At 50.9% G+C, this 25,820-nt stretch overlaps 1 protein-coding gene across 2 annotated transcripts; it reads right to left on the reverse strand.

Moving 5' to 3' along the window:
* Nucleotides 1-9: 9 nt before the first annotated feature.
* Bri3 (brain protein I3) lies at nt 10-25,584 on the reverse strand. Of its 2 annotated transcripts, none has more exons than XM_042268543.2 (3): nt 25,402-25,584; nt 8,913-9,015; nt 10-405 (listed from the first exon to the last, which is right to left on the reverse strand). In XM_042268543.2, the coding sequence occupies exons 1-3, from the start codon at nt 25,526-25,528 to the stop codon at nt 273-275; spliced, it is 363 nt and encodes a 120-aa protein (XP_042124477.1). In that variant the 5' UTR covers nt 25,529-25,584; the 3' UTR covers nt 10-272. The 2 variants fall into 2 exon arrangements, with proteins under 2 accessions (XP_042124477.1, XP_076416233.1); XM_076560118.1 differs by lacking the exon at nt 25,402-25,584 and adding an exon at nt 9,300-9,573.
* Nucleotides 25,585-25,820: the final 236 nt, after the last annotated feature.

Below are 25,820 nucleotides of genomic sequence, written 5' to 3' on the forward strand. Positions count from 1 at the left end.
GCTACACAATGGTATGAATCTCATTTATTTAAAACAGTATTTCTCACCATCTCAAATTGAAGACTGCAAAAACTAGAAGCAGTACTTTCTTGAGTTCTCTTAACCTTGGGAGCAGTTCGCTGCCTTCACCTGCGAGTCAGCCCGTGTATGCCAAGTCTATCCCACCACACTTTACAAAACAGTCCTGAAGCTTAATCAAATAAAACTATTGTACACAACATTTACATTAGAAAAGATAGCTGAATGTAGGAAAACTGGGTGTGTTGTTCCCTTTAAGTAAAGACGGCTCCACAGTTGGGGCATCTTCGCTTCCTCAATGCAAAGCAGCAGATGAACCCAAAAGGAAACAGGACGATGGCCAAGAAGATGCCCAGGCAGGTGAAGCAGTACTCCAGGACACCAACCCTGCAGAGAGAGGCAGCCGAGTTAGGGCCCCCAAGCCTGACAACCGTGGGACGTCACCCTCCCCTCCTGTGAGACACACACACATTCACACTCACACTCACACTCTATACAAGGCACTTGCCTGACTTGCAGGGGGAATGTGCCTGGAATAGGCACACACCCCAGCAAACAGCCCAGGGCTGGATTGCACAGAACTGGCTGGAGCCAGTATAAACCGCCATTGCTACTGAAGGCACCCTGGGCAAATCAGAGAACACAGCTGAAAGGTACCCCCTAACGCAAATAAAGACAAGAACTTTCCATAGGTCACAGTCTTACAAAAAGGGGTGGGATGGAGCTGGTGAGGTGGCTCAGCTGTAAAGGCACTTGCCACAAAACCTGATGACCTGAGTTGGATCCCCTCAGCCCCTAGAGGTGGCAGGAGAGAACCAACTCCATGAAGCTGTCCTTTGGCTTCCAGCTTCATACACAACAGGAAAAACAAGAGCCAAGCAAATGATTCTATAAAAATTCCGACATCTCGGGCTGGAGAGATGGCTCAGCGGTTGGGAGCACTGACTGCTCTTCCAGAGGACCCGGGTTCAATTCCCAGGACCCACATGGCAGCTCACAACTGTCTATAACTCCAATACCTGACACCCTCACACAGAAATAACTGCAGGCAAAACACCAATGCACGTAAGATAAAAATAAACTATTTAAAAAAAAAAAATTCTGACATTTCAGAAATGAAACCCACCGTAGAGTGTTTGCTGTGCTGGGAACAGAAACCGAGCCTCCTGAGTAGCCGGCTAAGTGCTCTGTCTCCAAACCCAGAGTCTTTCCCCACTGCTGAAATGTTTTAGGTTTCTTTTCTGTCCTCTAAGGGAAAATGTTTTTAAAGTGATCGTTTGGTTGGTGTGAAGTTAAGTCAGCCAAAAGTTTAGGGGGCTGGAGAGATGGCTCAGGGGTTAGGAGCACTGGCTCCTCTTCTAGAGAAGCTGGGTTCAAGTCCCAGCACCCACATGGCGACTTACAACTGTTAACTCCAGTTCCAGGGGACCTGACACCCTCACACAGATGCAGGTAAAATACCAATGCACATAAAAATAAATCCTTAAAAAAAAAAGCCAAGTGCACATGCATAATGTGGAACACGATGACAAAGGGACATCATGAAAAGCCGTATCAAGCATGGAAACAGGTCCAGTGACCAGACGTCTCTGTCAGAGGTCATCTTTTCTCCCCATGTGACCCATCTTGACCTGAAACTCTGGCTCCTCCTGCCTCAGCCTATTAGGATTCCAGGTCCTTGTCACCATAGGTAGCTCAAGGATCTTCTCACAAATTCCAAAGGCTCCTCTGGAAAGTTCTAGACACCGAGCCTCACTTCTACCCAACAGACTCCCATGAGCTTCTCCCCAAGCTTCTCCCCAAGGGACCCCCACCCAGTGCTCCAGGCACTAGCCCATGGGCAGTACACACTGCTGGGACTGAGAAGGGGGAAGGGGAGGGAGCTGCTGAAGAGACACTGTCCGAGTGACATCAGAGCTCTCTGCAAAGGACAGAGCTCAGCAGGGACATCAGGGGACAGCAAACTGCCTGGAGGTTCAGCCCTGCCTGCTCTGCTCCCTCTGGGGAGGGAGGGGAGAGGGAGGGAGTAGAGTGGCTCCCAGCATCTTATCCCTCCCCATGGTCTCAGATACTGCAAACTGTCCTTTAGACCACTACTCCTCAGAGAGCACAGGAAAGTGAAGGCTTAAAAGACCCAACAGGTGAGAGCCAAAATTGAAGGCTTCACCAGGCGTAGTGGGCAGGGTCCCAGCTCTGGGACTTCCTAGGGCCATGACAAATCCAGGTACTCTGGGAATCACATTTTCAACTCCTTAAAAGACAAGACAAACTCCATGCCAGCTTCCCAAACTCGCTCAAGAGGAACCGCCAGAAACAAGCCTATGGCAGGCAGTAAGACCCTGAACCCCGACCAGCTCTGCGGGTGCCGGGGCTCTGGACAGGCAGGGCTGGGAAACAGCCCCACTTCTGGGCGCTTTCCACTCTGCCTGGTGCCGAGCTTCCAACACCTGAGCTAGGGACAGTGCTGCTGCTGAGCTAGGCCAGAGCACAGGGAAACCAATCTGTTCCAAGGCATCACGAACCAGGATGCCCGCACTGTGTCAGCAAAGCTACCTTTCGTATGATTTGGGGGCGGGGGCATTAGAACAGGGGTCTCTGAAACTCCCTATATAACTGAGGATGACCTTGAACTTCTGACCCTCCTGCCTCCATCTCCCAAGTTCTGGGATTACAGATATGTGCCACCAAGGCCTGTCTCATGTGACACTAAAGTGTCCCTTTCTAGCTACAAGGTCACCACGTCACTACACTTCCTTAGCCTACCCATACACTGGGCAGGACTCCTCCACCAGGCTGCAGCTGCAGGGCCCTCTCTAACCAGTGGTGAAACTGATGAAAAACCTAGCTAAAAACTACCTGAGGCTGCTCTGCTGCACCCCCCCCTTCCCGGGCACAGGTGGGCAGGGCCCTGGGCCTAGAAATGTCCAGAGTGGCTGGCAGAAGACCGTGTGATCCTGACCCATTAAGGGCATCTCTGTCTGGGTTTCATCCTTCTGTTTCTCCCAGCACCTTCACACTGTCCAATCTCAAGGTAAAATTCCAAGAAGCACCGGTCTGCATATTCCAGTTAGAAAATATACCATGAAAACTGGGTATAGTGGTGTGTACCTGTAACTCCAGCACTCAGGAGATAAAGGCAGGAGGATCACAAGTCCAAGGTTATCCTCAGTTACACAGCAAATTAGAGGCCAACCTGGGCTACATGAGACCTTGTCTCAAAAGGTTAGGAAAGGAAAGGAGACGAAAGAAAACGTCCCACAAAAGAGTGCTGGGTCACAGGAAGCAAATCTTGCTTTCTGATTGGGTCACCAGAAACTTTCAAAGAAACCAGGGGCCTCAAGATCTTCAATACCCAAGAAGAGAGACGGGCACCTGCCAAGCTGCTCCCAAGGGAGAGGGAGAGCCCAGAAGATACCAGTGGCTGGGGCACTGTAGGATTTTGCCAGCGTGTAAGGGGTTGGGGTGGGCTCTCCATGCTGCCCTGCATCTCACCCACATGAGTTACTCACCCAGCTGTGGGTTACTACTGTATTCGGGGCCAATCATTCTAGAGTAGCAGCACACTCCAACCCTGCTGTCCCTCTTAAAGCTCCATCCAGCCCATAAGCCAGCAACTCAGCTGTAGAACGAGGAGGATGGCAGGTCACTCCTCCGGACACTCCCTCATGGCCCACACTGCCTGATGCACAATTACCAGAAGTAGCCAGGCCCAGTGTCTTGGCTCAAGACCTCTTATCTTCTGAACCCTTTAACAGTGCTCTTTAAAAGCAAGAGAGAGCCACAGTGGACCCAGCTGACCTGTCACTACTGGGACAGCTCAAAGCATTAGTCTTCACATACCCGGGGTTCCCTGCAAGCACCACGCTTTCTGTCAGTCAGAAGCTCAGAGCTGGGAAGCAGCCACCTTCTGCTGACTCCACAGTTACGAGTGCCAGACTTGGTACCGAGAACCTCAGGCTTCCTAAGGAGCCTTCCCCTCAACTTGCTCAGGGATGCCCACCTCTGGGAGGACCAAGGCCGCTATGCCTCCAGGAAAAGTGAGGATGCTCCTCCAATCACACTATTTGGAGACCAGTCACCTAAGGGTTTTTTTGGACACCTGCCAGCAACCAGAAGTCTATGACTGGAGACTCACATATCCTCATCCCACAAAAACAACTTGAACCCAAGTTCTAAGCAGGCTTCAGTGAACTAGAGGGCTGGGGAAGAGAGACCTGCTCCAGCCCTCCACCTTTAGCTATAAGCGAGGGAACTCATGCCCCAGGATCCCTTGCCCTCAACCCACAATTCCAAATGCCCAAAGCTCTGGAAGCAGAACTTTCCCCAAATTTGGATCAGCATGATGTGAATATGTATGAGGAGATTCTAGTCCCTGTTTTGTTGTTTGTTTTTTTAGACAGGCTCTCTACATAGCCCTGACTCTCTATGTAGCCCAGGCTGGCCTCAAACTCACAGAGAACCACCCTCCTTCGCCTCCCAAGTGCTGGGACTAGAAACATGCACCACTGCCCAGCCGATTTATAGTCTTGATATAGCCACTTAACATGAAGATTCACGTCTTGCTGCAAAAAGTACTAACATTTTAACTTCAGTTCTGCCCCAGATCTCAAACGGAACATTGGCAAAAGTTTTAGTTCTAAAAGCCAACGTCTGACTCCAGAAACACAATATGGCCTCTAAGTCGATTTATATTCAACCAAATGCTCCAGGCTACTGAGGTGGGAATAGCACTAAGTGAAGACCCTGCCCAAGAGAACAGTGCTGCCGTCCAGCTTGCCTGTCCCCACAGCCTCACCTTCTCTTCCTCTGCAGCCTCCCTGGAGCTCCAGGACAGGTTTCAACTCTTCCAATTGGCTCAGAACCCAAAGCTGGGCCTCCTGGCAGCACCTGGACGGCCCCTCCTCCGCCCTTACCCAGTCACACGGAAAGGGGAGGAAACAGCACGGGGAATTAGGAAAATAACTAACTTCGAAAGCCTTTATTTCGTTAACCCCTAACTGGAGCCTCCACAAACCAGCAGCCACTCAACCCTGACATCTGCCAGACAGGTCGGTTGCAGGAGGTAAGTGGACGGAGGAAGGGAGAGGGAAGCTCTGAGCTGCAGGAAGACGTGCAACCCTGGAAGGTCCCAAGGGCCAAGTACTTAGCCAGAAAGGGCTACCCTGACCCGTCCTGTGTCCTTACAGAACCCCACTCCATCAGTCCAGCCTGGCCCCATCTTACAGGTGGGTGAGGTCGGAGCTGCAGGAGGCCATACAGCTGTGGAAGTGTGGCAGGGATCCAAGCTGGCCCCAGCCCTCCGGATGTTCACGTATTACTCCCAAGCCCGGGAGCCCCGAGGCACCATCCAGCCCTAGGAGCCACCTGCAACATTCCTAGAACTGGAAGGACAACATCCCCAGGAAAAGGATGCAAGGGTTTCCTCCACCAGCTACTGACTGAGTGAGAGCTCCCAACAGAGCCACCAGACAGCAGTCTCCACTCCACAGAGCATCCCCACATGGCAGAGAGCACCCTGATGTGGGCAGCTCACCAGGACCTCCTCCAAAATATCCTGCCACCTAAGCACAGGTCTCCAAACTGTCAGGCCTAACCTCAAGTGTTCACAGTGGGGGGGGGGGGGGGAGCAAGGCATGTGCGCTCAGGCTCCCACCACTCAGATTTGTGCTATCCCACACTGCCAGAGCTGGTAGGCCCCAGATAGGACTGGGAGACAGAAGCAGGCCTCCTTCAGACGGCATGCCTTGCCCAGCACACAGCAGGACACCAGCCTCTAGCTCCTGCCCGGCATGGCCAGCTCCTTCACCCCCTTCCTCAGCCACAGAAGGGGCAGAACAGCCCTTCCATCACCCACCATTATCAGAAACCCAAGGCTGCCACTACCCCATCTTCTCCAGACTCTCTGCTACTTCATGTTCTCTATAGCTCCCAAACCCACCTCGGCCCACAGGGGCTTTCGTAACAGCAGCCCTTGTACCAGGGCTGCATCCAGACTCCACCCTCCCCTGGATTTCCTCCTGTCATCTCCAGAACTAAACACTCCGTAACAACCCAGCCAGCACTCACGAGGAGCCGGTGCCTGCCAGCTCTGCACTCACAGCCCTGCCACTCGCCCTGTGCATGCACATTCCAGCTGTGACCCGTGCATGCACATTCCAGCTGTGACCTGTGCTCCCGGGGCACACTGAGCAGCCTCACCTGCCCTGTGTCTAAGGTCAACCCACAGCTCTGGAAAGGCGCCAGCCTCGGGGACACAGGACCTTCGTGGATACCCTGCTTGCTGCAGGTGGGGCAGGAAAACCTTAAGGAGGGCTGGAAGAAGCCCAGCAAGGGCCTGGTTCATCCACTGGGGATGAGAGAATCGCTTCTTGCAAATGTCTATAAAGGGAAGATGCAGTCAGGCTGCTTAACTGCGACTCAGACAGAATGGCAAAGTGACAAGCGACGCCGGCCTCCTATGCCAAGTCTCACTCAGAGGGAATCACAGACGTGTGACTTGGGCAAATTCCTGCCAAGCCACTAGGGAGGGAAGGGACAGGGCCTGGCAGGCTACATCTGGAAGGGAGAAAGCTTGGTCACATGGGATGTGTCCTATCTCTCAGCCCTAACAGGGTAGGCAGGGGCAGACTCAATCTTTCCGGGGGAACATCTCTGTCCCAACCCTAGGAGCACATACACACTCTCCCCTAAGCCAAAGGTAAAGCCAGCCACCTCTTCCTGTGCTGCCCACTCCATACTTACCTCCCGCCCCCTGCTTGGGAGAGGGAGGCCCCACACCCTGCATGCCTGCTTTTATAATAGGAATCAGCCTTAGAGCCAGGGGCTAGCAGCAAAGGGCACTATGAAGAGCCTGCAGGGATCCCAGGTGTGCATAACAGCCTGTTCCTCCCAGCCAAGGCACAAGTGGCCTGGGAAGATCCAACAGTGGTCACTACTTTAAGGATCAGGCACCCCCAAAAGTTGTCCTCAGAGAACCCAGCTTCCTGAATGCTGGATGCCTCCACCCAGTGGCAGTTACCAGTCCCCAAAGAAGGAAGCACCCACAAGAGCCCAAGACCGTCCTGAGAGGGCGGCGGACACAGCCTGACCTTGTCCCAGATTCTGCAGCACTGAAGGGCCCCATGAGAAGCCACAAGCCTGCGGAACTACACAACTCACAGCCCAAGGAAAGTGTTCTCAGTAACCCAGACTGCAGCTGGACACTCCACAGCTCTTGGGTGCAGACTACCTTGACTCCCAGGCTCTTGTAGCCACACTGCCCTGCGGCTGGTCTCCCCTCCCCCCTTCTCTGAGCTCAGAGGTCTGGGCCAAGAGCCTCACGGGAACACCCCTGTCCACTGATGGAGAAAAAAACAGCTGCACGTGGTAGGGCCAGGATCTGGATCCAGTTCCTCATCCAGCTCGCTGCTGGACAAAGCAGAGACATGAAATACTAGAGGCTCCTCCACGGCTATGCCCCTCTCCATTCTCCCGCCTGCCAGCCAGCCTAACACCTCTCCTTAAACTTGAGAGATCATCTAATGTTTGCCCCATCCTTAGGCTCTGAGGCCCCCAGGGACTAGCCTCAACACCAAACAGGAAGGTTTCCCATTTTCCATCTCCACACAACTCCCCACTACTCCCAAAGGCTCTCTGCACAGGAGACCCTATACTGATGCCCTTGCTCAACAAACTAGAACCACCACCCCGAGTCGGTACTCCCTCTTGTCTACCTGGTGTGTCTCAAACCCTCACTCTTGCACTGAACTGCCCTCGGGAGGAGTCAGCAAGACTAAGCTACCAGAGAGCCCGTCTACAGTTGGAGGGGGCAGCAGATTCCTACCCTCTGCCCCTCCCTCCTCCACCAGCTCCAAAGACCAAGTCAGCAGGGCAATGGCCCACCAACAGCGCCAGGCAGAGCCTTGAGTTTGCACTGGGGTCCCTGAATGAGGACTCTAACCAGCACTCACTCTCCGTCACCACGCACATGATCAGCTGAGGGTCCAGTGTCTTCCACCCTCAGTCATCTGTGAAGCCACTCCCGAGTTCTGAAATCATTAACTTCCCTATGGCTGCACTCCGCGCCTCTGAAACACACTTCTGAAATAAAGTCTAAATCCAAACAAGGGTTTCTTAATCCCACCTCGGGGACTTGAACTTCCTCCTCCCAGACAAAGGCTGAAGCCCTGCCCTGGGCATCTGAGTGAGTGGCCAAGTCTCACTTGGACGCTGACTCCTCGAAGCCTGCTTAAAACGAGACTGGCTGCATCTCTTGCCTTGCATAAAGTCCTCACAAAGTTTCTGTCAGCTCCAGTTTGAGGATATGAAAAAAAAAAAAAAAAGCACACTCCAGGCCGGAACAAAGAAGCACGGGGTTTCCTCCTGGGCCAGCTAGTGGCCCGGAGTTGTTAAGCCCTGGTCTGCATTCTGCACCCTCACAGCCTTTACTCTCCTGGCTACTTGGATCTCCCAAGTCCTTAGGCATCCTGGGCAGCGGACTCAAGTCCCAGTACCTCCCAAATAAGATTCAACTGTAACAGTACACTAGCGGAAACTGGACGAAAAACCAAAATAAACCTGGATTCGCTGCGGATCCCAGAACCAGGGAGGAAAGGACCATCAGTCTCCATTGTTAACATTCCTGCGTCCCACGCACTCGGGGTGCCATGCCTCCCCAATGCACTCGACTCCCCACAGAAAAAGGGAACCCATCTTTCTGCCGCATAAAGTAAATTCAGAGCCAGGGGTGTGCGACCCCACCTTTCTCCCACTGCAGTCCCTCCCATGCGGGACTCCCTCTCTAAGACGGGATCCCGGCTGTGACCCCACCCCATCCCACCCCCGCTGGCCTTTTGCAGGATCCCGGCACGTGCGTTCTCCGCCACCACCACCACCACCCCAGGCTGAAGACTCACCTGCAGACCGGGCAGCCTCCGACCACGACGATGGAGTTGGCAGGATACCGGGTGACCGTTCGACTGTGGATGTTATAGACCCGGGGGTGGCTGGTGGGGATCCCTGTGGGAGCGGAGCGCAGATCAGCACCGGGCGTTCTCGGCCCTCCTCCTCCCTCCCCCTCATCCCCGGTCCTCCCCGCCTCCAACTGGGCTGAGCGCGCCTGCGGGTGGGCTCTAGAAGCCAAGTGCAAACCCTCCGACACAAAGTTCACGGCCACCGGGGCAGGGCCTGGCCGGGCAGGGCGCTCCAGGCAGCAGCAGCTGCCCCTCGGCAGGCCTGCGCCGGGACAGCGCGGTGCCCAGCCCGAAGGCCGCTCGGGGACCCCCGCCGAGCCGCGGGCCCACCTGTGACGAGGTAGGGGTAGGGCGGCGGCGGGGGCGCGGTGGGGATGGCCCCGTAACCGTGCGGGCCGCACGCGTAGTCGCCCTGGCCGGCCTCCAGGTTGTAGGCGGGCGGCCGCTCCTGCAACAGGGGCTTGTGGTCCATGGCGGCCCCCGGGGCCGCGCGCCCGCCAGCTCCGGCCCGGCCCGGCTCGCTCCCTTCGGCCCGGCGGGGGACGGCGGCGGCGGTGGCAGCGACGGCGGTGTCCCGAGCGGCTCGGCCCTGTAAGGCGCGCGCCGGGCGGGGCGGGCGCGCCAAGGGTTCCCCGCCCTCCTGCCGGTCACAAGACCGGGGTCACGTGGGCGGGGCGGGGCGGGGCTGTGGGCGGGGCCTGGAGAGGGCGTCTTAAAGACGCGGCTTGGCGGCCGGTGGTGGTGGTGGGGGGTTGTCCTCGTTCAGTCCCGCCCCTCGTAGACTCTAGGGCTTCCAGGGAAGTCCTGACCAACCTTGCTCCTGATCTTTTTAAATTTTTTGTTTAAAAAAACGTTTGTTACATGTATTTGGGGGGCGGTGTGTTTATATGAGTGGGCACGCATTTGGAAGTCAGAGGGTGGATTCCTGCTTTCCACCATATGGGTCCTGGGATAGATAGGTTTGGCGGCAGACACCTTCACCCACTGGGCCATCTCGCAAACGGCCACTCCCCACCCTCTCTCTCTCTCTCTCTCTCTCTCTCTCTCTCTCTCTTTTTTTTTTTTTTTGTGGGCTCACGCATCCCAGGTTGGTCTCGACCTCACTACTACGGAGCCCAGAACTCTTAATCCTCTCGCCTCTGCCTCCCAAAGTATGGACCACCTTGCCAGCTCCTGATCACTATATTAAACCCTCAAATCCCCCCTCCCCGCCCCCAGCGCCACGGGGAGGGGCAGGGGTGCATGCCTCTGGCTGAAGCAGTCCCAAGCATGATGCTTGGTTAGTTAGTTGGTTAGTAAGGCAAATGTGATGGGAGCTGTGCCTGTAGCTGGCTTGATATAGAGTGCTTGCCTAGCCTGAATAAAGCCATGGGTTCCGTTTCCGGCATTCCATAAACCAGGTATGGTGGTGCATGCCTGTAATCCCAGCACTTGGGAGCTGACTCAAGAGGATCGGGAGTCCAGTGACATCCTCTAATGCACAGCAAGTTCAAGGCCAGCCTGAGTTCCATGAGACCATGTGTCAAGGAGACCGTGTCTCCAAAACCAACCAAACCAAAAAGGAATGTTGGAACACTCAGAACCCTTCCCATGTGCTGCCTGTGTGTTTTCAGGGTCTTGCTTTGGTGACACTTCCCACGTCCTGTCCTTTTCTATGTGATCTGTGTTTTGACCCATGTTGGGTAACTACAACTTCTCAGAGATTCAGTTTGTATTTATTTATTTCGAATGTGTGATACGCCTATAATCTGCCCACAGTGGGATTATAAGCCTGTGCTGCTATTCTTTAATTACTTTTATTTTAGCAAATTAACAGAGGGAGCTTCGCTGCTAGGGCCTCTGTCATCCCTAGCCATGGCTTTGACCCAGTCTATGGTACCAGGGAGGAGTCCTTCCCCTGAAGCAGCCCATCAGAAAGCAACTGCTTACCCCTATAACAACAGACTTGCTACTACTGTACCACCAAGCACATCTTGTCTAGTCTGTTCTTGGTGTTGTGTACACACAGGATCCACATCTGGGTGATTAAAAAAGGGGTTTTGCCTCCGTTTCTGCAGGAGAAGAAAAGCTATGGATACCAACAAAATTAATAAAAATTCGATTCGAACAGGAAAAAACCCTTGATGAAGAGAAGTAAAAGATCATCCACCAATGTGACATCTCTACAAGTTGTAAGAAAAATTTAACAATCAAAGGGTGGGGTAGGGTTCTGTTTTTGTCTTTCCAGGATAATGGAAATACCCATCTTCCAAAACTCATAAGGCCTTAGATATCCGGATCTTTACAGCAGAAAGGAAGAATCTATGGGTACCAATCTACACATGGTAAAATCTCACTGTCTAACATCTATCTCTCTATCAATCTAGAAAAGTTGTGGTTCCAATTCAATTATAAGCCAAGCTGGCTTTGGAGATGGAATTGGCTCATTCCTTCTCTAAACCCAAGCATATTGCTAAAAGAAAAGTTTGAGAGATTCTTCAGTCCCGTATCAGAAGAGCCCTCTGGTGTGAGACAGAAGGAAACCAATAAAAAGGGACCATTGTCTTCAAAATTCTAATTCTCTCCATGCTTACTCTTGATTTCTCAGAATCCTTTCTTACATGCTATGTCCTCTTTAAATCCAAACCTCCCATTTTTGATAACAAATAAGTTTTTCCAATAGCAATCTCAGAAGTCTTCAGAAGGAAGATGGGGCCCCAACAACAACAACTCTACCCAATCCAGAATGATGCCATGGTAATCATCATCATACTACACTTCTTGCCAGAATTTCAGACAATCATACCCATTACTCTAAAACTTGCTGCAGAACCTACAGTTAGTCTAACTGAGATTTAACTATCTGAGCTTTCTCACAGTACCCAACAGAGATAACATCACCCCCTAAACGGCAGGAAGCAATTCTAAGAAAACAACGCCCCTTCTCCCTTAGGTGTCATAATTCTCAGGGTTATGGATGACGGTTATAGGGTTGGGGGTGGAAGAAAATATTAGACTCAGTATTGTAAAAAAAAAGGGGGGGGGAGAAGAAATGGAACGGATAGGTATAAGATATGATGGTAAAACATTGTTTATACTAGCAAACAAATTTAGTAAAATAGCAACCTTAGATAATTTGCACTGTAATTTGTACTGTGATAGATTCTTATATGTTGATACAAATGTAAACTATTTTTATACTCCTGTTTAAGATAATTTGTATATTGATACAAATACAGAACTATATTTGTTATAATGTACATATATATCTACTCTTATTTGAAACATTTTTATATTAATACAAATGTAAATTTATATCTGTCATACTTTATATATGTTCTACTTCTGTCTAGGATATTCAGTATATTGATATATATTTAAGATTATTGTCATATTGCATATCGCACTATATATTCCTACCTCTGTTATAAATAACTTGTGTATTGTCACAATTTTGAAGTCATCATTCTTCACCATACATTTGCTTATAGACTGTTTACCTTGTTTACGTGAAGCCTTAGTCCTTAGGTTATTTCGGTAGATAAGACTTATAGATTTATAGTCACCTATGCCTGTCATCTCTATAGTTACGTTAGTTAGGTTATCCAGATTTACAGATACATAGGTCAGATGGACAGGTAATCTTCAAACACTTCATAGACCTAGAGAATATGGCATTTAAATAACTTAGAATTCTGTTGACGTGAGACACAATTGCTCCTGGCTGCACCAATTGATCCCGAGAGAATGTTGGGCTTCTAAGACATTTCCATTTGGAAGTTTGTCTTTTTGGCACAAAATGGCCTACTGGGCAAAGAACTGCCCTTGCCTTGATGGCTGACAGTACAAATGCAATGCTGTCCTTTCTGGACAAGCGGGACACAAGGAAAGCGACCACTGTACTCTGCCAAGACAGGGTAAGATGGTCTTTCAGAAATCCTGCATCTGAAAATGGTCTGTCAGATACTCTAGGCCTGTAGCCAATTTGAATGCACCAACAATGCTGAGAAACATTAGGTGACTGTCCAGGCTGCCAGCTGTCTTGGTCTACTCTTGCAAGATTCCTGAAAGTTGCTTGCATCCATCTACCATTTCTCAGGTACCATTATGTTCCTTCTCAGGTCTTTGATGGGATTGAAGACTAGCAGTTATAGTTACAACCTAGTATATATAATATCTTAGATAGAACATATTAAGTATTAGATTCAGGTTCTTTAGGATAGGACACCTTTGAATGATCTTTATAACATGCCATTTACCTATGCTCTATACTTCTCTGGATTTTCATATGTGTTTCTTCCTTGATATTGTTTGCATTGGTTGTAGTTACATCTTATCTAGGTCATTATCCCTCATTATTTCTGGACAATATTTGATAACCATTCCTTTGTATATAGTCTTGTATTAGTTTAGAACCTTCTTATTTAGACAAAAAGGGGGAGATGTAGTGGGTAGCCATTCCAGCTTGGATCTGGAAGTTCCAACCCCCATTGAGACTCTGGCAACTGTCACGCCTACGAGGTGGAGCCAGGGGAGGCGCCTGGAGACCCGAGAGCTGGATGGGCCAGTGCTCTCTCTGTGCACGCTCTCTGTGCCGGGACGCTGAACAGTGAAGGTGGACTGTGCAGAGCTCCAGAGAACACCGCTGGATTGCAATACACCTTCCCCAGACCCTGCGACCTACCTTTCACTAAATTTGTGAGTTACATCATTAAATAAATATCCTTTTAACTATGTGGAGTGGCCAAAATAATTTCTCCAATACCAGCCAGTGTCCTCAGCCATACCCGCCCTGAATCTCTGAAGCTGAGCAGAGTGAAGCCTGGTGACGGATGGATGGGAAAATAGCAGGCAGCAGCAAAGGCCAGGGAGAAACTGGGAAGAAAGGAAAAGTCACCAGGGGTGGTGCCATGCACCTGCAACCTGGCACTCAGGAGGCTGAGGCAGGGGGATCTAGAATTCCAGGCCAGCAAAATCCCACCTGAAATGAAAAGACTTGGCAACTTCTAGGAGCAGAGGTACCAAATTGGTGAAAGGATGCTCAAGATTGTGGTTTGGATGTGGTAGACAGAGGTCTAGCACCTGGCTGTGCACAAAGACAAAGCTGTGTTCAGGGGAAGAGCCAGACAGGACCAGTTTTTCACCAAGCCCATTCCCTAAGTGACACCTAATAAAAGCTGGGAGAGTCTGAGCAGGTGTTGGGAACATCCTCCTTTTTATGGTGTTTTGGTCTAGATTTATGTATTTATATGTATGACTATTTTCCCCCATGTGTACCCGTGTGCTACATGTGTGAGTGTGAGTGAGTGTGTGTGAGTCAGGGGGATGGTAGTTTGGAGACAGGGTCTTCTGTAGCCCAAGCTGGCCTGTACTCACCCTGTAACAAGGGATGACCTTGAACTCCTGATCCTCCTGTCTCCACTTCCCCAGTGCTGGGATTCCAGGCACACAACACCACACCTGGTTTAATACCACCCTGCTGCTGAAAGGTCGGGGACATTTCATAGTCAAAGCCACTCAAGTGCCAGCACCACGGAGCACCTGACCTGTTCATGGTGAATCCGCTCAGGTGCCAGCACCACGGAGCACCTGATCTGTTCATGGTGAATCTGCTCAGGTGCCAGCACCACGGAGCACCTGATTGTTGTGTTGCTTCGTGCAGATTGAAAGGAGACAGTCACCTGCTTTTGGAGCTGATGTAACGAGCTGGGAACGGAGTTACTAAGAGGTGATGCCGTGGGAATGAACAAGCTCAAGGAGATGGGGAGTCGGTGAGGACGGGGTGAGCTGTAGCTGCCCTCCAGTGTTTAGAGTGGCTAGTTTGGAAGGAGACATTTGACCGGAGAAAAGACTAAATAGAGGAGCCATGTGTGGTGCTGCGTCATACCTCTAATCCCAGCACATGGGAGGTAGAGGCAGGAGAATCAAGAGTTCAAGATCATCCTAAGCTACATAGAAAGTTCGAGGATAGCCTGGACTACACGAGACCCTGTCACCAAAAATAAGGGAAGGAGGAGGGGGTGCTGGATCAGCCAGTAAAGTGAGGATTTGAGTCTGCATCCTACCACCCACAGAAAAGCCAGCCAAGGCGGGGTGCACCTGCGACCCCAGCACTAGAGAGGCAGAAACGGGGATCCCTGGAGCTTACTGGCCGGCCGGCCTGGCCAAGTGGATGAGACCCAAGTTAAACCAGAGACCCTGTCTCTAAAAATAAGATGGAGCCGAGTGGTGGCGCATGCCTTTAATCCCAGCACTTGGGAGGCAGAGGCAGGCAGATCTCTGAGTTTGAGGCCAGCCTGGTCTACAGAGTGAGTTCCAGGATAGCTGGGGCTACATAGAGAAACCCTGTCTTAGAAGAGGGAGAGAGAGAGATCAAGGAAGACACCAGACTTCAACCTCTGTCCTCCACACAGACAAATGCATGTAAGTGCAAACATGCACGTGCGCGTGTGCACACACACACACACTCAAGACAAGAAAACGAAACAAAACGAAACACCTGGCCATGCAGAGATGGAAGGAACAGTGTTCAGGCTTGCTTGCTTGTTTAATGTGGGCAAACCCCAGATCATGTGTAAAGTGATAGGATTCAGCGGGGCAGGGGGAGGGGTGAAAGGTGAGGGGAGACAGTCCCCTGTCGGATTGGACTGGTCACCCATAGAAGGGGATACAAAGGTGCTAGGACAGATACACCTCCCTCTCATTCTCCCCTTTCTTTCTTCCCTCTCCCTCTCCTTCTCCTTCCCACTGGGGGTGCAACATAAGCACCCAACCCTGAGCTGCATCCCCGGCGTGGAAGCTCTCTCCTGAGTGTTGCTAACTCCTTCATGAAATTGGGAGCAAAGCCAGAAACTGAGTCTGAGACCAGAGGGGGGAGTGTAAGAAATAGATGGTTTGTGGGACTCCCGAGAAGAGGGGTCTAAGCGGGCAAGAAGACGAATTGCAGTGTGATCCCTGAGCCATGTGAGACAGTAATGTAGCCATACAGGCAGAAGGGAAAAAGTTCTCAAGCCCCTCCCTTCCGGCCATCAGGCTGATGAAACAATGGACCTTAAGGAATTGGAATTTCCCAGGAAATCTCGTACTTAAGGTATTGTGGTTTGAGTGAAAATGCACCCCCCCAATAGGTGCATAATTTGAATACATGGTCCCCAATTGGTGGAACTGTTTGGGAAGGATTAGAAGGTGTGTCCTTGTCAGAGGAAGTGTGTCACCAGAGGTGGGCTTTGAGGTTTCAAGAACCCCCCCCACTCCCAGTTAGCTCTCTCTGCCTTGTCCTTGTGGGTCAGATGTGAGCTCTCAGCTACCGCTCCAGCATCATGCCTGCCTGCTGCCGCCATGCTCCTCACCATGATGGTCATGGGCTCACCCTCTGAGTGTGGGTGAGCTTCCAATCAACTCTTTCCTTTATAAATTCCCTTAGTGTCTCTTCACAGCAATAGAAGAGTTAACTGAGAGACTGGAGAAAGACAAGGCTGAAGCCCTGGGAGACGCCATGGTGCAGCCTCCCTGAAGGAAGAACGTCATGGCCGAGGGCTCTGAGACTAAAGGCCTTGCCTACTTCCAATCTGCTCTCTGATTCATGCTCACAGATAAAGACGTGAACTCTCAGCTTCCCGCCTCAGCTGCTGCCTGCTGCCACACTTCTCTATCACAACGGAACCTTCTTGTCCCTCTGGAATCATAAGCCCAAATAAATTCTTCTCTGTGTTGCCTTGGTCATGGTGTTTTACCATAGCAACAGACAATAACTAATACGGCTTCTTTTTTTTTTTTTTTTTTTTTTTTTTCCTTTTTGGTTGTTCGAGACAGGGTTTCTCTGTGTAGCTTTGCACCTTTTCTGGAACTCACTCTGTAGACCAGGCCGGCCTCGAACTCACAGAGATCCGCCTAGCTCTGCCTCCCAAGTGCTGTGATTAAAGGCGTGCGCCACCATTACCTGGCCTAATACGGCTTCTTAAGGGGGAGAAACAAGTGTCTTGACAATAGCCACATTTACCATTTTGGTGACTCTCGAGTTACATCTCAAAGGCTTGCTAAAGGTATTCTCTCTCTCTCCCTCTTCTCTCTCTCTCTCTCTCTCTCTCTCTCTCTCTCTCTCTCTCTCCCTCCCTCCCTCCCTCCCTCCCTCCCTCTCTCTCTCTCTCTCTCTCTCTCTCTCTCTCTCTCTCCTCCCTTCCCTTTCTCTGATACAAAGTCTCATGTGGCCTTCTATGAAGCCAAGGATGACCTTGAACTTCTAACCCTCCTGCCTGACCTTGACCTTCCAAGCCCTGGGATTATAGCTGGACTCAGGGCATGTTCATGATGGTGGCAGCCAAACCTGCTACCAGCTGAGCATATCCCCACCCTCTTCTTCCTGATAAGTGGCTCAGAGGACTTGCACGGAGTCATAATCAGATAAGGAAAATCCAGGAAGCTCTAGGATCACACAAGGTTTAGGACGCATCTTTTACCATAATGGAGCGTCTGGTCTGAGATTCCTGGAAAGTTGCAGGTCACCGCTGGGAAGGGGGAAAGGCCTTAAGGAAATGTGGCTAACCGTGCTGGAATTTTGACTTCCTAGCTGGAGAGCCTTCAAGCAGGCTCCTGGATGAGACTCCTTTCCGTTCTCCTGTCCCCATCATACCCCTGTCTTTCTGTCCTGTCTCATTGGAGAGCAGAAGTTAAAAATCCAGGTGTGGGCGGGGCTCCATTCCCTCCAAAGGTTCTGGAAACGCCCCTTCCTGTCATTTCTAGTACCTGGTGACTCCAGATTCCTGTCACACAGCAATCGAAAGTGTCTCTAGCCCTCTCATGTCTCTCTAGGCCCCTCCTCTTTTTTTTTTCAAGATTTATTTATTTATTATGTATACAGTGTTCTGCTTGCATGTATCCCTTCTGGCCAGAAGAGGGCACCAGATCTCATTACAGATGGTTATGAGCCACCATGTGGTTGCTGGGAATTGAACTCAGGACCTCTGAAAGAAACAGCCAGTGCTCTTAACCTCTGAGCCATCTCTCCAGCCCCAGCCCCTCCTCTTGTAAGAACACCGGTCACTGTTTGCATTTAGGGCTCAAGCTTGCTATAGCATGGCACTGTCCATGCACACATGCCCAAGCCTTCCCCTCCCTCCGAGCATCCTCATACAGTCGGGATCCAGCTGCCCTGTGTCACTGGCATGGCTGGAGCCAGGATAGACTAAAGAGAGACACTTGTGCCCTCCCTTCAGCTATGAGGTTATAGAAACAACGGTCTCTGGGGAATTGGAAGTCACCCCCGCCCCAGTCTCAGAATTGGAGGAAGGAAAGGCCGAAGCCCCAGGTGCTTGTCACCACTTGTTCGACCACCTTGAAGGAGAGACAGGAAGCTGAGACAGTGATTGGTCAGTGAGATTTCTAGCTATGCATAACCCCTATTTAAACATAAACCTCAGAAACTGGAGAGATAGCTCAGTGGTTAAGAGCACTAGTTGCTCTTGGAGAGAACTTGGGGTCAATTCCCAGCACGCACATGGCAGCTCACAGCCATTTCTAACTCCAGTTCCAAAGGATATGATGCCCTCTTCTGGCCTTTGTGAGAAGTGCATGCATGTGGTGCACAGAGGTACACGCAAGCAGAACACCCTTTCACATAACATAAAAACATTTAAAACAACCCGGGCGGTGGTGGCGCACGCCTTTAATCCCAGCACTCTGGGAGGCAGAGCCAGGAGGATCTCTGTGAGTTCGAGGCCAGCCTGGTCTACAGAGCAAGATCCAGGACAGGCACCAAAACTACACAGAGAAACCCTGTCTCCAAACACCCACCCCCTAAATAATAATAATAAAAACAAAAAAAAAAAAAAATCATGAACCCTTATACCAGGACCCTGAAAGTGGACTTTGGGGTTCCTGTACCTCTTCATTTGTTCCTCTCTCCAATGTAGCCATATTGAATAAATCTCTGCTTTTCACTATTATGCATCTCGTTAACTGGTGTATTAGAGGCCGGGTGGCTGAACCTAGCTTATCAGGTCTTCTTTAACCATAAAACCTCCAGTGACAGTGATTTGGGCATGGTGGGCACTCTCCATGGCATGTCATATGTTTTGTTTTCTGGCTTCTGTAGAGTTATCCCATGGAAGTAAGCATCAACGCCCCCTCACTGTTTGTAAAGGAGACTCGGGCACAGACAGTTTCGGTTGCACTTACAAGGAATCCTGGCCTTTGAACACCAGGTCTACCACCTGCAGCCCTAAGACTACACCAAGTGTGCAAAACGGAAACACTGGTGACTGCGGTGTGGGTGCGTATGCGTGCGTGCATGCGTGCACGCCTTTGCCCTTACCTTGCTAGGGACTGAACCCTGGGCCTTGGGCACACCAGCCAAGTTACCACTAAGCTACACACTGCCGGTCCTCTTCATGGTTGGTATTAGCCAAAAGTCCAAGAATCGATCTAGTCTATTTACCATTTTGAGAGAGGGTCTCACTAAGTTGCCCACATTGGTCTTGACCTTCCTTTGTAGCCCAGACAGGCCTTGAACGTGTGATCCTCCTGCCTCAGCCTTCTGAGTAGCTGAGGTTACAAGTCTGTTTCAGCAGACTGGCTGGCCACTGGTTCTATGAGAAATACATTCGCACAGAACAAGAGGGAATGTGTTTCACTTAGAGCATATCTTCTCTGGGCTGGGGACATCACTTAGGGATAGGATGTTGGTGTGGCATGCAAGAGGACTCCGCACCAGACGGAAAATGAAAATAAGGGTTAGAGATGTCACTAAGTGGCTGTGGTGCTCGCCTAGCCTTCATGAAGCCCTGAGTTCGATCCTTGGCACCGATAAAACCAGGTGTGGTGGCATGCACCCATGATCCCAGCCCTCGGGAAGTAGAGGCTGGCAGAGCGGAAGGTCAAGGTCACCCTCTACAGTAGTCTACTACACAGTGGATTTGAGGCCAGCCTGGGCTGCATGAGACCCTGCCATTCATAAGTAAGTCCTGTGTATATTTTTCTGATAACTTCAATTCTATTCTTTATCTGCTTATACATCTGTTGTACACTAAATTTATTTATTCTTCAGTATTGCCATTTCTGTTAAAAACAAATAAATGCAACTCTGATTTTGAGTAGAGTATATAAATGCTTTCTAAGGAGGGCACAAGACGGGATCTGGGCACACGGAGGATGTGCCGGCCCCTGCTGGGGGCTGGGGCAGTCATCATCCTCCAGACCTTGACAGTTGCTGTGACTGTCCTCAGATGTACCGGAGGAAGCCAAACAAAGGCCGTGCCCTTTTCTTGCATGCTCTTGAGAGGCGCTGATAACCCATCACGTGGGTTTCTTGGCACATACAGGAACTGGGTACCTCACATGGCTGGGATTGTGACCAAAGGAGAAAGAAAAGAAAAAAACAAGAAGGAAGCAGAGTGTCAAAAGCCAGGGCTGGAGCCAATTGCAAGTGCCTGGCTTGGGGAAGGACGTTACCAAATATTTGCTGAATAGCAACTAAATGTTTATCTTAGATAAACACTTTGGAGTTTTATGGCAAGCCGGTTGTGAGCTTTACAATTCTACTAGACAAATACTTCTAAGTATTGTTATAAATTAAGCATATCGGGTTCCACACGACACACAAAAGTGTCTCTTTTGCTGTCGGATGGTAAATCTTTCATAAGTCACGGGGCTGCAAGATGGCTTTGTAGGAAAGTGCTTGCCCTATAAGCATGATGTCCTGCCTTTGATCCCCCAAATACACACGAAAAGGCCAGGCATGGAGGCCAAGGCTTGTACCACCAGCACTGGGTGGGGAGGCGGAGACAGGCAGATCCCTGGAGCTCAGTGTCCAGACAGCCTGACCTATGAGGCAAGTTCCAGGCCTGTAAAGGACCTTGTCAGAAGACACAAGATGGGCAATCAGGGGAACACCATGTAAGGTTAACTTCTGGTCACCACGCGCTTGCGTCCCCGCGTGCAGCTGCACCCATATGCACACACATACACACACACAGACACACATACAATCTTTTATAAGTCACACGTATACATATTCAAATGTACATAATGCCCTTTGCTTTCCTCTTTCTCTGTGGGGATTAAATCCAGGGCCTTGGCACACTGCAAGCATTCTACCACTGAGCTACGCCCCAGTCTTCCCAGATTTCTTGACTGAGGGACAGAGAGTCCAAGGACATTTCAACCAAATTTAGATGTTGAGGCAGGTAAGGTGGAGGGAAAGATCCTGGTTGGAAGAACAGCTGGTTCTCCTCAAGAATGTTCTAGGCTAGGTGTAGTGGGTAGCCATTCCAGCTTGGATCTGGAAGTTCCAACCCCCATTGAGACTCTGGCAACTGTCACGCCTACGAGGCGGGGCCAGGGGAGGCACCTGGAGACCCTAGAGCTGGATGGGCCAGCGCTCGCTCTGTGTGCTCTCTCTGTACACTCTCTCTGTGCACTCTCTCTGCCGGGACGCTGAACAGTGAAGGTGGACTGTGCAGAGCTCCGGAGAACACTGCTGGACTGCGATACACCTTCCCCAGACCCTGTGACCTACCTTTCACTTAATTTGTGAGTTATGCCATTAAATAAATATCCTTTTAACTACGTGGAGTGGCCAAAATAATTACTCCAATAGCTAGGAACTTCCTGTATAATTTGAGCAAGCAACTGAGCCTCCTAAATTGGAGACATCAAATGTCTTTCAACATTAGAACAGTTTCCTTGGCTGGGAGATGGTTCATCGGTAAAGTACCTGCCATGATGACCTCAGTTTGATACCAGAACACATGTTTTTTTTTTTTAAAAAAAAAAAAAAAAAAAAAAAAAACAGGCATGGGGCATGCACCTGGAATCCCAGGCTCATTGGCTGGCCAGATTAGCCAAATTGGCAAGCTCAAGGCCATTGAGTGCCTGTCTCTAAAAAACAAGGTCTGGGGCGTGGGAGGTGGTTCTGAGGTTGAGAGCACTGGTCCCACAATCATGACTATCAGAATTTGAATCCCAGCAACCATGGTACAAGCCAGGTATCCCATGTCTGCCTGTAACCGCAGTTCAGAGGGCAGGGGAGATGGGAGGATACCTGGAGCTTGCTGGCCTCCAGCCTAGTCAAGAAAACATGTGCCCTGGAGCAGAAGAGATGGCTCAGTGGATAAGAGCACTGGCCGCTCTTGCTGAGGACCTCAGTTCAGTTCCCTGCACCCACGTGGTGGCTCACAAACATCCATAACTCCGAGTTCCAAGGGATCGGATATCCTTCTAACCTCCCTGGGCACCAGGCACACATGTGCTACACATATTTACATGTAGGTAAAACACTCATAAACACATACAAAATAAATAAATCTTACCAGGCATGGTGGTGCACACCTTTAATCCCAGCATTCAGGAGGAAGAGGCAGATGAAGTCTCTGCAACTTTGAGGCCAGCCTGGTCTACATAATAAGTTTCAGGCCAGCCAGGGCTACACAGTGAGACCCTGTCTCAAAATAATATAAGGCAAATCTTAAAACAACAAAAAACTTGAGTACAGGGAGAGATCCTACCTCAAAGGAATAGAGAATGCCATCGACCTCATGATATGTGCCTCGAACCTAGACTGATAGAGGAGGATTTAAAGCCTTTTCTAAACTCCAGACTCCATGAAGTACATTCCCACTTTAGGCCAAAAATATGTCTGCATCATTCCAGAAAGCCATGTCTGGTTTTTCAACAATGCAGAATGAGGTGGAGGGAAAGCCGTCTGTGTATGGGAGTCTGGAGAAACGGCTTCGCAGTTCAGAGCACTTACTGCTCTCTCATAGGCCCCCACTTTGGGTTCCAGCACCCACATCAAGCAGCCCATAATTGCCTGCAACTCCAGCTCCACAAGATCCTATGTCCCCCTAGGAAGAAGAATGGAGAAGGTTGTGGGCCAGCCTAGCATGCATCAAGACCTGGGTTCCATTCCCCAGCACTGCAAAAATGGCTACCACCTGGAATCCCATTATTTGGGAAATGGAGACAGGAGAGTAGAGAAGTTCAAAGTTGGCCTCGGTTAGGGTGACTGTTGCTATGATGAAACACCACAACCAGAAGTAACTCGGGGAGGACAGAGTTGAGTTCACTTATTCCTCCTTCTTACGGATGGTTCATCATCGCGCGTTAGTCAGGGCAGGAACTCGCCCACGGCAGAAACCTATCACCAGGAGCTGATGTGGAGGCCGTGGAGGGGAGCTGCTTACTGGCTCGCTCCTCATGGCTTGCTCAGCCTGCTTTCTTTTTTTTTTTTTTTTTTTTTTTTTTTTTTGGTTTTTTCAAGACAGGGTTTCTCTGTGTAGCTTTGCGCCTTTCCTGGAACTCACTTGGTAGCCCAGGCTGGCCTCGAACTCACAGAGATCCGCCTGGCTCTGCCTCCCGAGTGCTGGGATTAAAGGCGTGCGCCACCACCGCCCGGCTTCAGCCTGCTTTCTTATAGCACTCAGAACCACTATCCACAATGGTCTCAGCCCTCTTGGGTCAATCACTAGTTAAGAAATGCCCTACAGGCTTGCCTACAGCCTGATCTTATGGAAACAGTTTCTCAACTGGGGTTCCCTCCTCTCAGATGACTCCAGCTTACGTCAAGCTGACATAAAACTAGTCAGCACAGAGTTCCAGGCCGGCCTGTACTATGTTAGACATCTTAAAGAGGGCGGGGGGGCAATAATCAAGACCACTCAGAAGTAAGGAAATTGCCAGCGTCACTGAAGATGAGCACTGCCTAGGATCTCACTGAATGGTCTTTTGTGGTTGCATAGTGTCACTGGGGAAAATGGTGTGTAACTCCACAGTTCTACTCTGTCACAGGATAGATAGGAAGTTACTTGGATTTACAGAAGTCTTTTCCAGGGTAGGGATGTAAAGTCAGCAGTAGAGCACCTGCCTAGAATCCCCCAGTGAGGGGCTGGGGTGTGGCTCAGTGGTAGAGCCCCTGCCTGGAATCCCCCAGTGAGGGGCTGGGGTGTGGCTCAGTGGTAGAGCCCTGCCTAGAATCCCCCAGTGAGGGGCTGGGGTGTGACTCAGTGGTAGAGCACCTGCCTAGAATCCCCAGTGAGGGGCTGGGGTGTGGCCATCAATAGAAAGTTTGTTCAACATACGTTAGGCCCTGGGTTTGATCCAGAGTGCTGCAAGAAGTTTCTTTGTGTTTAACTTACAGTGGTAACAGGAGGCCAAGTAGAACCTGAAGGCACACCTGTGCCCAACTACTGATTACTGAATGTGGTGACAAACACGGGTTCTCTTTGTTTGGGGGAGGCAGACAAGGGGCCAGCCCCAGCTGAGACAAATAATTCATGACTCTGGGTCCATAAGGATGTCTAGGACCCAAGCTGAAGACTCTCTTCAGAGGACTCTTCATGTGTGGGGCGGCTAAAGCTCCTGCTGTCTTTCTCCCAGGCACTTCTAGTATTGCAGAGCCACCCAGAACTGGTCCTCCTCAAAGTCAGGGGATCTAAGATGACGCTGTCACGGGGACTTGGCTTTGTGAGACAAGCGAGCCTGGGGAATTGCGGTGGGGAGGGCCTTCGACAGGAGAGGATGCCATGTGCTGGAGAGGCGACTCGGCAGGAAAGAGCACTTTACAACAGGAGGACATGAGTTCAAATCCCCAGACCCCCACATTGTCAGGGTCGTCCCTGCACGGGCTCGTCACCACAGTGCTGTGCCGAGCAGAGACGGGAGGATCGCTGGGGTGGTCTGGATGAGATGTCCCTCATAGTCTGGAGCGAGCCCCGGGTGGCGGTGCTGTTTGGGAGATGTGGCCTTGCTGAAGGATAGACATCCCCGGGGGAGGCTTTGAGGCTTCAAAGACTCACTTCCCCAGTTCACTCTCTCGCCTTCCTTCCTGTGCTTTTGAGATGTGAGCTCTCAGCTGTTCCTACAGCCGTGTCTACCTCCTGCCGCCACATGGATGCCAGGATGGACTCTCATCCCTCTGGAACCATAATCCCAAATAAACTCTCCTTCCAGAAGCTGCTTGAGTCATGGTGTGCTATCATAACAACAGAAAAGTCACTAAGACAATCACTGAGGCTTGCTGGCCACTAGCCTAGGTCCAGGTGAGAGACCCTGTCTCTCTGTAGACCAGGCTGGCCTCAAACTCAGAGATCCGCCTGCCTCTGCCTCCTAAGTGCTGGGATTAAAGGTGTGCACCGCCATGCGTGAGGTGAGACACCCTGTCTCAAAAGAATAAGTTGGAGAGTAATAGAGTAGGTCACCCAACGTCCTCTGTCCTCTGTGGCTGACACAGATACATGTGCATACACTACACATATCACTCACACACACACACACACACACACACACACACACACACACACACACACACACACGGGGGGGGGGGGGGGGGGGGGAGGCGGGGGGAGTACCATGATAAAGGGACAGAGAAAAAAAACCACCTGCTTTTCCTGTCCCTTCTCCTCACTCCCTCCAAGTGTCTTCCCCAGCCAGGCCTCCCGAGCCTCAGCCCGGGGCCTCGTACCTGCTTCCTGCACTGTGGTGCCCATGGCTAGTCCCCGCAAGATGCCCAGGAGTGGCCAGAGGGAGCCTGAGGTTGGGCCAGGAAAAGCCCCCTTATGCTCCAGCAGCTGACAGGCAGTGACCGACATGAAGGAGTGACCCAGAAGGCCAGTGAGGAAGAGTCATACCATTGAGAATGCGGGGGAGGCAGGGAGGAACTGGGCAGGCTGGGCCTCACAGGGGACAGAATGTAGCCTCACAATCCTGCTCTGTGCCAAGGTTCTTAGGTTCTGAGCTCCGGTCAGCAGGAGGTGAGTCCAGCTCAGCTATTTCATCCCTCTGCCAAGAGATGTGATACAACCCAGGATTCCTGCGGGGACTGTAGAGCCACCATGTGATGAACTGCCACCAGGCAGGAAAGACATGGTCCAGTGTCAGACT

Source organism: Peromyscus maniculatus, chromosome 23 (genome assembly GCF_049852395.1).
Source record: "Peromyscus maniculatus bairdii isolate BWxNUB_F1_BW_parent chromosome 23, HU_Pman_BW_mat_3.1, whole genome shotgun sequence".
NCBI lineage: Eukaryota > Metazoa > Chordata > Mammalia > Rodentia > Cricetidae > Peromyscus > Peromyscus maniculatus.